The sequence below is a fragment of the Bidens hawaiensis genome, unplaced genomic scaffold (assembly GCF_021521415.1).
Source record: "Bidens hawaiensis isolate Kalapana, Puna unplaced genomic scaffold, B.hawaiensis_p1.1 tig00419582_1, whole genome shotgun sequence".
Taxonomy (NCBI): Eukaryota; Viridiplantae; Streptophyta; class Magnoliopsida; order Asterales; family Asteraceae; genus Bidens; species Bidens hawaiensis.
In genome coordinates, this window is record NW_027504908.1 from 18,788 (window position 1) to 37,912 (window position 19,125).

Below are 19,125 nucleotides of genomic sequence, written 5' to 3' on the forward strand. Positions count from 1 at the left end.
GGGTCCTGTTCGGGTTTTCTTTTAAGTGTCTATTTTACGATCCCAGTCCATAACTAAATATTTTCCCGGATTAATTCATTACGGAAATTTAGGGGATTCTAGCCTAGGTAGTTTTCTCATCATCATCTTATTTAAATATCAAATTTTTGCTTTTGTCTAATTTACTTGTTTTCTTAATTAGTTTTTTGATTATAGTATTAAATTAGTATTTTAGATAAAACCCCCCCAAAAAAATATAAATTAATAAGTCGTGTTTTGTAGTCGAGTCTAATTAGCTAATAAACGTAATTTAAGAAGTCTTGTGGGTTCGATATCCGGACTTACTTAGCTTTACTAGAGTCGATCGGTTCACTTGCCGGTTAGTAGTTTAGTCGAGTTTTAGAGAGTCTAGAGTATTACTTAGTGTTTATTTTTAGTTAATTTAGTTAATAAATATTAAACTATTTTTAGCACATCAAATTTGCATCACTCAACAATGGAATGTGACTTTATAGCATTTGCAACAACTGATAAAGAGGTTAAATGGCTAAGAAATTGGTATTATAAAATTCCATTGTAGTCAAACCGATATCACCAAAATCTATCAGGTGGGGATAGTGCTGAGTATGGGTTATAGTCAGATGTATAACGGAAAGTCTAGACGGTTATATAAAATTCGTATGAGCTCATCATGCAAGGTGCGACATCTGTTTAGTTTGTAATATATGAGTATAATTTGGTTGATGATCTAACTAAAGAGTTAGGAAGAGATCTCGTGAACATATCAGTCATGTGGATGGGTTTAAAGTCCATACGTTAATATCATATGTCAAGACACCCAATTCCCATCTAATAGAACGTTAGATGCTGAATTCAATGCGGAAAGATTGTCATATAGATGTTGGAACACAATATCATAAACATCCCAATGTTTTTGTTTGGACTGCGAGATAAAGTAGGCTAAAGTATAGCTTTTTAATAGTTCATTGATAAATTACAGTGCGGGTGCGAGAATAATGAACTACCTATAAGAATATGAAGTTTAGTCGTTTCAAGAAGCTTTGGACTTGAGCTTTGATATATTCTTTGAAGGACTAGGACACAGGCTAGTAAAATATTGTGTCAAGTGGAATTTGGATTTATAAACGTATGTGTATTTCACCTTCAAGTATTCAAATGAATAGCAAGGGTTCAATCCATAAGACACCCGGATATTCTAATATTTGGATCGTATAATTTACTAAGATGAAAATTCAATCCGTAGGATGTCACACTCCAACCTAACGCGAAAATGTCAGGGCGTGAACTGATTGTTCACAGCTCAAAGGTACTATCATAAATAAAAAATATGACAATATCTATTAAGTTAATTAATTCATATTAAATTGCACACATTATCCAAACATAACAAATAATCCAAAATAAATGTTTTAAATATCAGAGGAAGACAACAATCAACACGTACCATATTTTGAAATTCTTCTATCATTCTGTTAGGGGTCTGTTTAATGAAGTGCTCAATAAACAGAAGAACATAGACACCACAATCATAAGTATTTTGTTGTTGTGGAACCTGGCAGGAAAAATCAATCACATAAAACCTAATTTTTCCATTTCAAAAACTAAAACAAAGATTTAAATTGTGTATTAGGTTTTAGACCTTGATTCTGACTCCTTTAACTACATTGACTCCATGAACAATGCTACCATGTTTCACTTCTTCATCCATTAACCTAAAAACAACGATTTAATTTGGTTACACTTTAATCTTTTCAACACGATATAATAATCATTTGGCTTATTTTTGTCTCACCTTCTAATATTATCAAAAATTTGAGTTGCATCATGGGTACTGTATGAATCCAAATGAATAATAATTGGTTGTAATATATCAGTTTTGTTATGCATACAAACTATAACCAAACTTCAATGGGAACTGGATAAAAGAAATAAGCTGAATTTATATATATGATTTATCAATATGTAAATATCTGATCAATATATCTGATTTAAAACAAATTTTTTTTTGAATGTAAATATCTTAGAAAAACTTACTTTTCGTAAATTGGGATAACAATATATTCTTTCTAAAAAATATTGTCTATATGCCACCACCTTCTCAAGATATCGAACGAATTTTCAGCAATTACCTATTCATGGACCACACAAGCATGAGTGGGAGAAATGATAATCATAAATTTAGGCCTAGCAAAATGGGCAGGTCTGTGACATTTGAGCCAAAACAAGGTACGTCTCAGTACGTATTTATCGATTAAGCAAACAAACGCTTTTTGCGTAACAAACGAACGATTAGCCGAACGGGTCGGGTTATGATCCAGATATCCCGGGGAACCATCTATAAATGATATACGTTTAATATAAGCTAAAATATTAGTAATATGGCCTTAGTTCGATAGCAAACAAGTTAAACGAAAACATGCTCGTTTAACTACCCGCTATAGATTTAAACGCGAAAGATAGTTACAAGCCAAGCATTGTATCATCCGTTAAGCCGAAAAAGACTTACCAAACACTTAATTGAAATGTTTTAAGCGATATGTGAAAATATTTTCGATTTTTACAAACATATAGTATGTTTTTATAATTTTACACAAAACTAGCCGAAAAACACTCGTTTTTGCACTGTTTGACGCACCCGATAAGTTTTTCGCGCCAAAAACCGAACCCGAACTAAATTTGGATTGGGCTTCTCGTGTTTGGGCCTTTGGAATCGGTTATTTGGACCAAAATGGGCCCAAGGGGGCCCAAACATCCTTCCGGCCGCAACGTTGGACCCCCCCCCCCTTTGATTTCTTTCACATATAAACTAGTTCAAAGATATTTTTGCACACTCATCCACAAGCAAATTCTAGAAAAACCTTTCTTCATTAGGAAACTCTTCAAACCCTAAGGTAAACAATTTAAATAAGCAAATTTTACACTTGTTTAACCTTGATTAATACCATATAAACATGTTTTAATTGTTAAAAATCATAGTTAACCATGTAAAACCCTCAAAAATCATTCAAAAACATAATTTGATGCTAAACCTAGTTTCAAATCAGAATCATGATCTTTTTTGGCCATAAACAGGGATTAAATGGTTGAAACGGCATTTTTACGGTTCAAAAGTTCGTTTTTGTGCACTAGCTGAAACCCTAAGTCAAGGGTTGTTATGTTGATGAAAAATTGTATGTTTGTTATATAGGACTTGTATCTAGTCTACATAGGAGCACAAGAGCTTGAAAAGTTGATTAGAAAGGCGGAAACGAACCAAAACAGCTAAGGTAATGCCGAAACACTCGCTTACGGGCTGTTTAGGTTAAGATTGTGATGCGTAAAATTTTAGGTCTTGAAATTTTGCAGGGACATCAGGGATCATGTCATTGAGTCCCTGTTTAAATTTAGTAATTTTGCGACCATCCGATAATATTTGGCGAATTTATTACCGAATTGGGACGTTTATTTGGGAAAAATAGTTAAAATGCTTGAAAAATTATGAAATTTTGTGGGGAACTCATATTTGGTATATTTTGATCACATATAAAATTTGGTATCATTTAAACAAGTTTAAGGGTGTTTTGTGCATATAAGTTCGTATGAATTTTTATAGCCAAATTTGGGCCAAAAAGAATATTGAACAAGCTTATTGCATTCTGGAATTGATACAGGTTGTTTTGTGATATAATTTTAGTTTTCAAGAAATTTTATGGAATTTTTGGAAATCGTTTGGGATAAACGGACGATTTTCAGGCTAAATATAGCAGTAAAAATGAATTTTTAAAAATTAATAAATCAGTAAATAATTCCAGAAATATTTTTATAAAAATCCACATATTTTAATTGATAAGTGGCTAAATTTTCATAATTTAATAATTAATGATTAATTAATTATGCTAATTTGAAGATTAAACAAATTCAGTTTTTATAAAAACCGCCAAGTTCGCGATTAACGAACCTGCGGGAATATCAAAACACCAAAAGTGATCAAAAATCATATTTTTGGGTTAATTAAGTAAAAACGAACCTTTTTATGAGAAGCTTGGACAATCTGGATAAATTGTGCACGTTTCTTCTCAAATTAAACTGATTAAACGGAAACGGGCCCCGTAGCTAATCCGGGACCCCAATATGTAATTTTTCTTTATAACTTAATCATTTTATTAACCAACACATTTACCCAAGTTTATTTCCCCATAACTGTTTTCAAAACGCGTAAACGAACAACTTGGCCCAGCTGGGAAAACGTGAAACTGAGCCAAGTTCGATTTTAAGTATTAGACATTGAATAACACAACAACCTAAACCTATTGCCACTTTCTGGGCGTTCCAGCTATACCCAGATTAGTTATACAGCCCAGTTTAGTGTTGAGATTATAATAATATTAAAATATTAATATTATTATAATATTGATTATAGGAACTAGTGATAGCAAATCAGGCAAACCACGAGCTGACACAGTGCTGATTAGTACTAAACAGTGAGTTTCATGACCCCACTCTTTAAACAGTTTTACGAACTTTTGGGGTGAAAAGCATGTTTGATTATGTATACATATCTGAAATTTGTAATGATGTGAATTATCTAAGTGCTAACACACGAAAGTCCCCACGATCACAGTGATTAACTTCGAGCCGGTGGCTTGTGAATAGTACTATTGGTTTGACAAACCCAAACGGAATCGGCCTGGTTGCCGTGTCACATAGCGCCATTTGCACATGACCATATTTATATACACGGGCTATGTAGTGTTAGACATAGCTACCGGGGCATGTTATGGGCGGAGGGGGAGCCATAGTGGTTGATTGAGCGTGGGAAATGGATGCACGCAGCACATACAGTCAAGGCTTCACTGTAGCTCAGCATAATTACATCATTTACATACATATATACTTATATCATGATTACAAGTGTTAACTTGTGAATATTCATAACTGTTTTCTTGAAACTCGTGAAACTCACCAACTCCAGTAGTTGACCCGTTTTAAACTGCTTTTCAGGACTACCAAAGATAGAATGAGGTGATGTCGTGCTATCTATTGTGGAACGTGCTCGATGTTATGTGAATAGTCGCAAGGTTATTAGTACGAACAGAATAGTTTAACGAATGTATTTTGTTGTAACACCTAGTTTGAACACAAAGATAAATCAATGTAATATAATGTAAATTAGTTTGTAATGTTTCTTTATAAACAATGTTGTTGATATCAGAGGTGTCTGTTACATTCCCGTTTTACGCTTCCGCATTGTGCTAGTCGGGGTGTGACAAGGTCCGATGGGTTTGGGTAATGAGTCAAAAGCAATATGGTTTGGGGGCGGCTTACAGTGACATTTAACCAGAGAAATGTGGTCAAGAAAGGCGACCACCTCAGCTCTTCTTTTTAATATTCTTTTTATGTTTGTAGCTGTTTGTTGGGCTTTCGCCCTTACGGGTGCCATCAAAGCTCACATGTATCTTGCTGAACAGCGAAGGGTTAGAATATCCAAACAGCAGATTATTGATTGTGACGACATTGAAATATTCAATCATGGATTTAATCCGGGCAGTTCGCTCAAAGCCGGGATGTTTATTGTAAAAACGACGGTCACATGTGCTCCCAAAAAAAATGTATCCCTATGTAGCCCAACCGGAGAAGTGTGCTCCGGAAAAGGTAATATTTTAATTTTGATTTAAGTTCACACAACTTTTGTTTATTCAATTGAATGGTTGAGCGTTTTTAATTGATATCATATAAGCATTGTGTGCAAACTGAATCATAGCAGGCCACAATATTATAGTAGGCCACAACAGGGCACACAATTGAATAAACAAAAGTTGTGTGAACTTAAATCAATTAAAAACGCTAGGCCTGAAATTGAATAAACAAAACTTCATTTTGCTCAAAATCTTACTGGTTCCATTCACTAATTCCCATATACCTTACAACCTTAGAATTTATTACCATTTAAATAATTCAAAATTAAATTCAAAATACCTTTGTAAATTTAAAATTTATTACCATTTATTACTATTTGTAGTAGATGTATTAATTTTAAAAATTTGTCACTACTAAAAGTTGGTGCAATATATAATTGTTGGTACTATATGATAATTATTTCTTGCATTCTCTACACGTGAGTCTGGAACCTTTTTATTTATCATCTTTTCTCAAGTTCCTATGCATAGGCTTGTAAGATCTTCAGGTTAGATATCATACTTGCAACGCCCTCCTTGTTCTAGAGCTCCATTATAATATATATGTTGTATATAAACAACAAAAACATTTTGTTGTAACTGAAAATTCAGTTTTCAAAAAAAAAAAAAATTAGCCGTCGGTTAATGCTTCGGTTCGGTTTTTTTGTTCGTTTTTCGGTTAATTTGGTTTCGGTTCGGTTAATTCGGTTTTCTGTTCACCCCTACATTCTACAATGTAATGATTTTCAATACTTTCTTTCAGTATGAACTAAGGTAGTACCCGTGTCACACACAGGTAGAATATATTTAAAACGTAATATATATATATATAACATCATATAAATTTAATGAAATGCAAAAGTCGTATTTTTATATAAATAATAATTTTACTAATTGGACTAATTAATTTAGAAATAATTACAAAAATTAAAATCAAATCGGTTAATTTGAAAACTTCAAAATATTATGGAAATATTTTGAAATGGGATTAAAATTATGGAGAGCATTAAAACATTTAATTGGTCAAATATAAAATTATGGAGAGTATTATGAAGACTGTTAAAATTATGGAGAGTATTAAAACATTTAATTGGTCAAATTAAAATCAAATCGGTTAATTTGTTACTGACATTAATTTTGAATTAAAAATTGGTCAAATATAAATATGAAAAGTTTGTTGAGATTGTTCAAATAAACGTAAAACGGTTTATTTTGATACTTAGCTATTAAACATGGTCAAATCTTTCTATAAACAATTGTATAATATCTTTTTTTAGAATTGAAAATTAAACAAAAACTTTCCATTTTTTTGGAAATTCACCAAGTATATACTGTTAGTTTTTTTTTCTTTGACGAAATTATTTCCAAGACTTTCAATATAATACTCACACATAGTAACACAAAAAAAAATATATATTATTCATACAAAAATGAATTAATTCACATGAATTGTGTAACCTCAATAAAATAATAAATAATCGTAAATTATTAACTAAAATACATTCGTAATGACCAAAACAAACACAGTCAACCTATTTTTAATCAAATACTCTATCCATGCAATTAGCCAATCTAGCAAGTTGGGCTGCCAGAAATTGAAATTATTAAAGATCAATAATTTTAAATATACAGAATTATTAAAAAGCAATTTAGTAAAAATTATCAATGGATGTAACCGGAATAATTAACAGAATAATTTCGATAACGAAATAAATCAATCATATTTTCGTATATCTCAAACACTTCAACATGTCCATTGAATCTTGAAGTTTGATGTAGAACCTATATAGTTTATAGGAAAATCATATTAAAATAAAAAATAATACAAACAATAAAATGAAAAGAAAATGAAATGACAATGCAAGTAACAATATATGAGAATTGACCATTACCGTAAAATAATACTTTACCAGAATGTTGTGTATGGCTAATATATCGAAGAGACGAACGGAAGAAATGAAAACGAATACATCTTGACGACTAATATATCAAAGAGATAGAGAGAGAGAGAGAGAGATAAAAATGAATTTGAGGGGTTGTAATGTTAAGGTTTATATAGTATGTAGGGGGTGATTTGGCATTAATAAGAAATGTAATATGTGACATGGCATCTAGGTGGACACCCTAGAATGATGTCATGTGGACAAAACGGTTTTGCTTTAATATATTAGTTAGATTAGATATAAATTGTAATTATAAATCATGTTGTCGTCTCAAAAACGTATTAAAAAACATCTCGTCGTTTAAATGACATGTGTGTACTCGACGATTTCTATATTTCCGCCCGTGTCGTGCACGAGTCAATAACCTATCTATCTATATATATATATCCATTAAAAAAATTCATTTTGCCCAAAATCTTATTGGTTCCATTCACTAATTCCCATATATATCTTACAACCTTAGAATTTATTACCATTTAAATAATTCAAAATTAAATTCAAAATACCTTTGTAAATTTAAAATTTATTACCATTTATTACTATTTGTAGTAGATGTATTAATTTTAAAAATTTGTCACTACTAAAAGTTGGTGCAATATATAATTATTGGTACTATATGATAATTATTTCTTGCATTCTCTACACGTGAGTCTGGAACTTTTTTATTTATCATATTTACTCAAGTTACTATGTATAAGCTTGTAAGATCTTCAGGTTGGATCATCATACTTGCAACGTCCTCCTTGTTCTAGAGCTCCATTATAATATATATGTTGTATATAAACAACAAAAAGTTTTTGTTATAACTGAAAATTCGGTTTTCAAAAAAAAAAAATAGCCGTCGGTTAATGCTTCGGTTCGATTTTTTCTGTTCGTTTTTCGGTTAATTTGGTTTCGGTTTGGTTAATTCGGTTTTCTGCTCACCCATACATTCTACTATGTAACTTCATTTTTTGTAAGTTTATGATTTTCAATACTTTCTTTCCGTATGAATATGAATTGCAATTATAAATCATGTTGTCGTCTCAAAAACGTATTCAAAAACATCTTGTCGTTTCAAATGACGTGTGTACTCGACGATTTCTATATTTCCGCCCGTGTCGTACACGAGTCAATAACCTAGTATGTGAATATAGAATGATATAGTTTTATACTTAGGTCAAATTACTATTTACAATTCCTACCCTCAAAAATTGTAACTGTGTTAAAATATATCAAGCCCATCCAAGTAAAGCCCGTACATTTATAAGCCCACTTCGGTATATATCCTTGTAAAACATGTCTAACTAGCTAGCTTAATTCAATACTATTATCATTCACTAAGTGAATTACAAAAACATACAATAAAATTATTAGTAATTTAACATTCTTGTTAATATTTATAAGGAACAATGGAAATCAAAAGAACACGTATACAATTTGGATACACACTTGAACACAATATAAAAAATATCAATCTAGTTAAAGATTCTTAGATTTAAATAACTATAAAGAAATAGAGCTATAAATCTAAAAGTAATATTAACAATAAAACTGTCACATGTTTAATATGACATATTAGAATTAAGCAAATGGTTTAAAAGAAAATAAGGAAAATGATTATTTTTATTTATATGTTCTTTTCAAAATTTTATTTCAACATTTTCCTCTGCATTTTCAGTTATAAATATTGTACGCACAACAAGCGTTGATTTAGACAGTTTTGTTTTTTATACATTTCATGATTATTACTTTATTTTGGACAACCTATGTAAAAGCATCAAAAAGCATTTGGTACCGAGTACTCAACAGGACTATACCAAACTGGTACCTTACATCTACCAATAATACTATATATTAAAGGAGAAACACTGGTATAATGTTTCCTTTAATATATAGTATAATAATTTTGCACGTTAGTTCTTAAATTTTTTATTGTTTTAATTTAGTTCATTTAAGTTTTAAATTGTTTTAGATTTGATCCATGGTATTTCTTTTTGCTAAACTTGTTTACTTTTCACTTTAATTTCTCAAAGTTTTTATGGTTTTAATATGTACCTTAACATGTGTTTTCCTTCCTATATAGTTTTTTGTTATTACTTATACATTTAAGTTATTGATTCTTTGGTAATATTTAGCATACGATATTTTAAAAACTTTAGTATGCCGTTACGACATGCTCATATTTTTACATGTCATGCCATTAAAACGAAGTTGTATTCGCAACAAGTTATGTAAGTTCCAATGAAAACGGAGTTTTTTTCGCAATAGAGTATTTTTTTTGTATTGTAACCACATACCGAGTGTCAGTACCACATCAATGTCGTAATGAGCCGAACCAATACCAACCAAGTTCTTTTGATAGTTAGATAAACTTTTATTTTGTTGTGCCGAAGTGATATTCGTTATGATGTGTTTGCGTGTTCGCGTTTTAATATGCAGGTCCGTTGTCGAGTTCCCCGCGAAAAGCACGTCGGGAAAACTCTAGTTAATGTAATTGATTGTATCTTTGTAATTATTTTTCACTATTTGTTATTTACAGGGTCGTCTCCGAGGATTTAAATACCTCGGTTGAGCCGAAATAAAAGGCCCATAGCCTAAATGAGTAACAAAATATATAAGGTAACTTTTTTAAACAAGAAAAGTATAATATATTATTAAAATCAAATACTGTAATAACTAACGATTAACCAATGATTTGTGAAACTCTCCTAACATTGGAAAAAAAAATAGCTTGGTCCTTGGTGGCTAGCTTGGTCAATCGTGGAGGAGCCTGGTGGTTAACAATGAACCAACAGTGGTGGTCGGCTGGGTTGGTCGTTGTTCGGTATTCGCAAAGAAGGAAGGAACCAAAGAGAAATTTCAACCGACCGCTATTTATTTTATTTTGCATTTATTTTTATTTAATTGTTTTAGTTTTTATTTTTAGCTTAGGCCCGATAATTTAAACTTGATTAAATGCATTATGGATAAAAAGATTTTGGGCCCAATAATTATAAGATGGTAAAAACAATTCGTATTTTATAAGTTTTATATTTTTAAATAAATATATAAAAAATATAGATAAAAAAATTTTGGCCCCTAAATTTCATGCCCTGACCAACGGTCTGACTGACACTACCCCCAGCCGGCCTGTTATTTGAACAACTTGCTAGTTATAGTGAAGCAAAAAGGCTTTATAGGAAAGGTGAATGCATATCTACCAATTCACTACAATTAATTCGCTAAAGCATAAAGTGACAATATCTGCTACTAATCGTGTCTATATCTTAAAAATTATTATGTAATATTATATCATAATAATAATGTGGTTATCTTCTGTTTAGAAAAAAATAAAAGAGGGGGGAGGGGGGGGGGGAGGGATATTATTTAACAAATGTCTTTTAAGACATTGGTTGGAATCATTTATCTATTATTTATATACTAACAGAAAAAAATTAACTAAACATGTTTCGATATCTTTTCGAGCATATTTGAAGGGTGTAAATGAGTAGAGTTACGCTCGAGCTTGACTTACTTTGACTTATGAGAGATTGGCTTTGGCTCAGTTATTTTTTCAAATTCGAGTTTAGCTCATTTGTTATTCATTAATAAATTTATATACATTTTTAATTATTTTGAGATAACTGTAATGAGCCTAAGTTCTAAGCTCGACTCAAACTCGTGTAACGAGCCAAATCTCGGCTCGAGCATGGTTTTGAAGTGTGAAACTAGCACACAAAAATCCAAAAGAGTTATACCTAATATACACTAGGCTCGCTAAGGCTCAACGAGCTAAACAATCTTATACAAGGCTCAAACTTGAGCTCGATCGCTAAACGGGCTTATTGAGGTTTGAGAACGGCTCACTCGGGCCGTGAACACCCCTACGTTCTGCTACACGTGCCCGCAAGAAGTTATTTTATCAAATGGTAGGTTGCTTCAAGGTCGATGAATTTATAGTAACCAATGAGAAAAAAAAAATCACAATTGTTATATCACATTTAGGAAGAAAATTACAATTAATTGAATGACAATAATTACACATAATCTAAAGAATGCATCAAACATGTACATAATTCAAATTATTCACAACACTAAGAGTTATTCTTTTCACATAAAGACCTAGTCAACACATCACATCAATTTTTTACTCATTATTCTCACATGCTAATTTTACCTTAAAACACTATCATATTCATCCTTCACATATGCAGCTTATTTAGAACGTTATTTTTTAAATTAATTAAATAATTAAGTAATTAAGCAACTTTAAAATTAAATAATTATGTAATTTTGTAATATATAGTTATGTTTCAATTATGTTTAGAATATTTACAATAAAGTAATATTTGTAATCAAATTATGTAATATTTAAATTTTGTATGTGTTCTAATTTAACGGCTATTATGAAATAACCCTATAAATACTTAAATACGAGATTCACTTCTCAATACTTCGCAGTCTTCAACTAAAACTCTAAATTGTGTCTCCGAGAGATGTACCAGAAAACCTTTTGTTACAAGAAAATCCACTGACGCCTGAGAAACCCTCCGGTACTCCTGAAAACACTTTGCTACAAGAAAACCCGCTTATGTCTGACCCATGGGGTGATGATGATGATGATGATGATAATTTCAATTGGAATTTGGCGTCTCGGAACATGCCGGAATGCTGGAAGAGGAGAACCCGTCGAAAGAGGTGAACTCGTTGGAAAAGGAGGACGAAGAAAGACCGAGAGACAAGTACGTGTCTCGTGATCCATAGCAATGCGACACCATTTTGGATCATCAATGGCATAACCAGTGGGAAGATGAGCACATGTTGATCGGATACAGGCCCGACCCATACGGTGGGGCAGGAAGGGCTACGACCCAAGGCCCAACATATCTTAGGGCTCAGAAAATTTTTCTGATTAGTTATATAATTTACAAACCTAAATGGATTAATAAGTAGAAGTAAGTTCAAATGGTTTGTTGCCCTTTCAACAAGGGAGCTGTTCTGGTTTCGAAACTTGCTTCAAGCATTTTTTTTTTATTATTTATTTGTTTGCAATCCCCACTGAAGTTTCGGTCCAATCTTAATTTCAAACTAAAATAGACAGAGGTCTATAATTTATTTACCGTCTTACGTGTCTTACACTCTTACGTTTTGTCATACTTTTTTATTTTTTATATTCAAGGAACAAAAAGATTTTTTATTTATAACCAAAACTCATGATTTGTTTAAGCATTCAAATTAGATCATTGTTACGATACTTTTATTTTGTTAATTGTTATCATAATTATCGTCGAATATTGATTTTTTATATACAAGTTATCGAGTTTTTTTATTTTCAGGAACTATTTTTTATTCGTCTCAGACCCTCAAATTTTGAAGAATTCTCGGAGATGGCCTGATTAGATGGATCAGTGACCTATAAAATGATCTAAATTATCGTTCAAAAAATCTTTTTTTTTGTCTTGGGTTCCACATAAATAAAGAAGATGAACTAAAATCTCATTACACATGTTGAAAATTATATCCTTTATTAGAATAATCTAGATGTACTTTAATCCATGTTATATTATTATTACATTACATATATCTTCAATATTTTAAAAGAAATTGATATATAAAATGATATTATTTTATGGCATTGGTTAGAATCACTTTTTAATTAAACAATCATAAAATGGATAAGTAAATCTAACTAAGTTTTCATATCTTCCTGGATATAAGGATATAAATAAGTTAGAGCCGGAGCTTGACTATTTTTGACTTATGAGAGCTTTAGCTTTGCTCATAAGTCATTTTTTCAAACTGAAGTTCGATTCATCTGTTACTTATTAATAAAGTTATATATATTTTAAATTATTTTAAGAAAAATCTAAATGATCCTAAGCTCGGCTCAAGCCCATGTGCAATACCTCAAACAAGTCAAAACTCGGCTCGAGCTCGGCTTTGCAATTTGAGATTAATTCACATAAATCCAAAAAGTTAAAACATATAATACACTGAGTTCACTAAGGCTCGTTATCCTTATTATTTATTTTTATCGTAACAGTATATTAACAAACCAAATTGATACCGATCGAATTTCCACAGTTGACTTGAACGCCATTAGTGTTACATGGTTCTAAAAGCCAATTAGGGAATGATAATGAAATTACCCGGTAAGAAAATCCAAAACATTTGAAATGGGTAATAGCTGTCCCATTACCCCATTAGGATAAGGGCCCAGTCTCGGTTTTCAACGAGTATGAGATTTGTTATATGTCGATTACTCGGCCCGATTACCCAATAGTATAGCCTCGTTTACCCCATTATATACCGAGCAACCTAACATACAGTATACCTTAAGGGTATGTTTGGTTGGAGATAATGGAATGAATGGGGAATGAAATAAGAGAAGAAATGGAATGGACAAGGAAATGAAATGGATCATTACCATTCCTTTGTCTTGTTTGGTTAACCTATAGGAATAGAATAAATTATTGCCTTTTATTGTTTGGTATCCAAAAAAAAATTGTAGAAATGAATTAGAAAAAATAAAAACACTCCTATCTAAAAATATTTTTTTTACAAAAAAAAAAGACCTGCAACGACAATCATGGTGGTAGCTCTGGCGACATATATGGTGGTGTCGGTGGCGACGGTGGTGGTGGAGGTGGGGGTGGGGGTGGCGGTGGTCAAGTAGTGGTAGCATTGGTAGTGATGGCGATGGTAGGGCGGCGACGACAGTGGTGGCGGCGGCGGCGGTGGTGACGTAGGTGGTGGCAACAACAACGGTGGCGGTCAGGTGGTGGTGGCAGCAATGGTGGTGGTGGTCGTCGTTGTTAGGTGGTGGTGTTGTTGAGAAAGTAGGGTGAAGGAAGAATGAAATGAAAAAAAAGAGGGGGTGGGAATGAATAGTTTTGATGGAATGGGATTCCATGTGTAATGAATGATTCCATTCCATTGAGCAACCAAACACCACTTTTTCCATTCCCATGTAATGAATCATTCCATTCCCATTGTTGTTCTTAAATACCAAACGCTACCTAAAAATTATTATTATTTTTGAAAGATTCTTTTTTTCTTTTTGTATTGTTTGTGAAATTGGATGCATCATGCATCATACAAAACTTGGACCATTATCTATTCGTCAAAGCTTTTTATAACAATTATTTGTTGTAATTGATTAGTTATTGGCAACATTTTATGGTAAACATTTTTTTTTCTAATTTAATAATAATTACTTACCCAACATGATAGATCATAGACAGGTAACCTGAAACTAGAGGTGGGCAAATAAACCGATTAACTAAACCGACCGAAACTGAATCGGTTTGAAACCGATTATGTACAAACTGGTTTGGAAACGATTGAAACCGTTGGTTCGGAACCGGTTTGTAATTTTCTCCAAAAAACTGGTTCCAAACTAGTTAACCAAACCGAACCCAACCAAAAACCGGTCAAAACCCGAACCGAAACCGATCAAAACTTGAACCAAAACCTATCGTAACATTATAAGAAACCGGTTTTGACCCACATCAAAACCAATCATAAACCGGTTTTGACTTTTATTGACCAAACCGAACCGATTTTAACCCAAACCTGTTTTGAGATTTAAACCCATAAACCCACGGATTTGACCGCCGGACGAGTAATTACCAGAACAAATACGGTATGAGTTTGGAATGATTTCCAAGCGTGAAGTCAGTCAACGGAAGTTGATTTGTAGTTTCGTCGGAGCGATTGATCAAAATTTCACAGGTTATGTTAGTTTAGGCTTATCGCTTGACGTTCAATTATCGCTTGATGTTTGTTATATTTCACCGTGGAAAAAAACTGTATCACACAATTACTAGTGTTTTTAAACAGTTTTATGTTTCTTAGTTTTAAAGCCTCTGTAGACTTCCTTTTGTTCTGCAAAGTATTGGATCTAGTGTATGGAATATACTGATTTACTTTTATTTGCTTATCATAGTGAACTGTATAGACGATGGCATATGCATCATCATCAACAACAGTAAGAGTATCACAGCAGCGTTATGATGTTTTCTTGAGCTTCCGAGGGGAGGACACTCGCACTGGTTTCACCAGCCATTTATATGATGCCTTGATTCGAAAACGCATTAGAACCTAAGAGGATGACAGGTCACTTGAGATTGGGCATTTCATTGCTCCCGCGCTCTTAGAGGCAATAGAAGCATCAAGACTTGCCATAGTAGTTATATCGAGCGAATTTGCAACATCGAAATGGTGTTTGGAGGAAATCACTATGGTTGTGGACTGCATGGAGCGAGGAAAGCTGATTGTTATTCCTGTTTTCTACCATGTGTGTCCCTCTGACGTACGCCATCAAAGAAATTGTTTCGAACAAGGCTTTGCCAATCATGAAAAAGATCCTGGAATCTCACCACAGAAGGTAGGAACATGGCGATCTGCTCTTACAAAAGTCGGGCTTATCAAAGGCTTCCATGTGACACCAGACAAGTAGGTGCTTATCCTATTAACATTTTATGTTTATATATTGTTATCCAAGGTTATAATGAGACACGTAAATAATAAACTTTATGATCTATAATTGTTATCATTTCAAAACTGGTTAGATGTGCAGTGTCCTAATGTATTTGATATGATTCTTCCAAATACCTGCAGGAATGAATCAGAAGTCGTAAGTGAAATCATAAGGAGAATCTTGCAGGACATGCAAAATGCATCACCAGTAGGTCTTAGTCATCTTATCAAAGGTCTAGTTGGAATGGAATCTCGAGTAAATGAGGTGATTAGAATTTTAGACATGGAGTCTGGTGATGAAGTTCGGTACATAGGGATTTGTGGGATGAGTGGGATTAGGAAGACTACTTTGGCTGAAGTCGTCTTTGAGTGCATTCGCAATACATTCCAAGAAAGTAGCTTTATTGGAAACATCAAGGACATCTCCAAGGAACATCATAGTGATTTATGCAAGTTACAACAAAAAATTCTTGATGATGTTTTAAAGGATGAAAGCATACCCGTGAGAAGTGCTAAACATGGGCAAACTCTGCTGATGACAAAGCTTCGTGATTTGAAGGTTATAATCGTTTTGGATGATGTGAATCATGCAGACCAGTTTATGTATTTGGCTGGTGCACGTGAATGGTTCGGGCCCGGCACCAGAATCATAGTAACAACAACAAATGCAGACTTGCTAATTGCATATGAGGTAAATGAAATATATATGTGTGAAGAACTGAAAGGCAAAGAAGCTCTTAGACTCTTTAGTCAGTCAGCATTTCGAGATGGACGTCCTTTGGATGGTTACGAAAAGCTGTCTGATGACATTGTGAAGTATACTGGCGGTCTTCCAATAGCTCTTACTGTTTATGGTTCTCTATTATGTGGAAAAGAGGAAAAATACTGGAAAGAGATGTTGAAGAAAGTTCAAGAATATCCACATAAAGAAGTTCTTGGAAGACTTGAAGTAGGTTATGTTAGACTAGATAGAGATCAACAGCTTACCTTCATGTATATTGCATGTTTCTTGAAAGGGAGACACATAGATTTGGTAAAAGAAATATTAACCGATGTTGGTTTGTACCCTGAGTGTGGAATTACTGATCTTATTAACAAGTTTCTCATAACTATTAATTTTGATGATTGCGTGTGGATGCATGATCTGCTCCAAAAAATGTGCTGGGAAATTCTTCGTAAGGAATCACAACAATACAATGGAAAACAAATTGCAATCAAGTATCGTCAAGATGTTTTGGATATCCTCTCATCCAAACCAAAGGTTTGCTTAATGGTTCAAACTATAAAACTGTTATCATCCAGTAAGAAACTTTATCACTCAAAGTGAATTCTCTATATTAGAGGAATTTTGATCTTGCAAAAAGCCTATGGTATTCTGTTTGAATTAAATTTTCATGGCTATGTTTCTGGCACTAAAGTATTTATGCCGCAACACTTTCTAATAGCTGTAACGGGCGACTCATTTGACAATTAGGATACACCACAATATAAAATATAGTACTGCTTTACAAATAGTCAAGATTGATATTCCATTTAACACCCAAAACTCCATAAGTATCAAACATATTTTCACTTTTTCAAGACAGAGTGTGAAAGAATTAGATGACTCATTCTGTTTTACTGTTGTTTTTTCCAGGAATCAAGAACAATTGAAATCATTAACCAAGAGCCATATAAGGTTGAAGTGAATGATTGCATTGATGATCCTTCCTGCTTTTCAAAGATGAGGAAACTAAAATTTCTCAGAATCAGCAGTATACACTTTCCTCAAGGTCTTAATTATCTTTCCAATGATCTTCGAATTATGGAATGGTACGGCTGTTCGTTAAAGTCTTTGCCTCCAATGTTTGAACCTACACATATTTATCAACTTGAAATGTGTTATAGCCAACTCGAAACGCTCTGGGAAAAACGACTTGTAAGTCTTGTCTTTATTGTCATAAGTAAATGGAAGCTAAAAATCTGAAAATTTTTATCTCACTTAACAGGATCTGCCTAATTTGATATCTATTGACCTTAGTTTCTCAAGGTATTTGACCAAAATACCTGACTTGACATCAACACCGAATCTTGTGAAGCTTTATCTTAAGGGCTGCACCAAACTGAAAGAGCTACACCAATCAGTTCTTTCTCACAAAAGGCTACAATATATAAACCTTAGTGGGTGTACACATCTTCAGAGCCTTGGCAGAAGCAATATGGAAATGGAAGCTCTTGTGACACTTATTCTCTCTGGCTGTTCAAATCTTGAATATGTTCCTGAGTTTGGAGATAACAGGAAGTGCTTAGAGCATCTGTATGTAGACGGAACGAACATCAAGAGTTTACCAGAAAGCTTGGGGGAATTGTGTAATTTGAGAAAGCTTGATGCAAGTGAAACTTCTATACAAGAGATTCCTTTGTCCATTCATTATCTGAAAAGATTAAGATTCCTGCGTGTCCATAGATGTCAGCTTTCATCCCAAAGCAGAGGTTTTATTTTTTCTAAGATGAATGTGTTATCTGGTATAAGGGAGCTTGATCTAAGTTATTGCAATCTATCTGTGGTTCCTGATTGTATCGGCTTATTACGTCGATTAGTAAATTTGGATTTATCTGGAAATGATTTAGCTTTTCTGCCCGTCAACATCAGTCTCCTCTCAAATCTGAGAATGCTTTGTTTGAATAATTGCAAGAAACTTCAGTCACTACCAAAACTTTCAATAGTAAATGAAGACACTCTTTATGGACTTCAAACGAGATTCAATTACATTATCTCAGAAAAATGGGTAGATGTGTCTAAATTCCGTGCTGCAAGCAACAATACTAGTCCAATGGTCTCCTGTTTGAACTGTTGTTAATAAGGTCCTAAGACATAAAGATGGTAAAAAAAAAAAAAAGAATAGGCATATTGGATGGAATAATTGCTGATGATTTGCCGATGGCATGGCTAGTGGACTAACTATTTTATACGCACAATGCCATTAAAATTGCAACAACTTACAGAAACACATAATCAGATTGTTACACCAAACAGATTAAAAGTATCATTCGTGGACTAACTATTTTATACGCACAATGCCATTAAAATTGCAAGCATATATAAT

General features: G+C 32.9%; 1 protein-coding gene across 1 annotated transcript; it reads left to right on the forward strand.

Annotated features, from left to right (window-relative positions):
• Positions 1 to 15,479: 15,479 nt before the first annotated feature.
• Positions 15,480 to 18,879, forward strand: LOC143609376 (disease resistance-like protein DSC1). Its single transcript, XM_077084142.1, has 4 exons — positions 15,480 to 16,015; positions 16,181 to 17,300; positions 17,676 to 17,957; positions 18,028 to 18,879. The coding sequence occupies exons 1-4, from the start codon at positions 15,801 to 15,803 to the stop codon at positions 18,877 to 18,879; spliced, it is 2,469 nt and encodes an 822-aa protein (XP_076940257.1). The 5' UTR covers positions 15,480 to 15,800.
• The last annotated feature ends 246 nt before the right edge of the window (positions 18,880 to 19,125 follow it).

Coding starts and splice junctions, on each gene's coding strand:
- LOC143609376 (XM_077084142.1), top strand. CDS start 15,801: ATGGTTGTGGACTGCATGGAGCGAGGAAAGCTGATTGTTATTCCTGTT. Junction 17,301..17,675: donor TCCTCTCATCCAAACCAAAG/GTTTGCTTAATG, acceptor TGTTTTTTCCAG/GAATCAAGAACAATTGAAAT. Junction 17,958..18,027: donor CGCTCTGGGAAAAACGACTT/GTAAGTCTTGTC, acceptor CTCACTTAACAG/GATCTGCCTAATTTGATATC.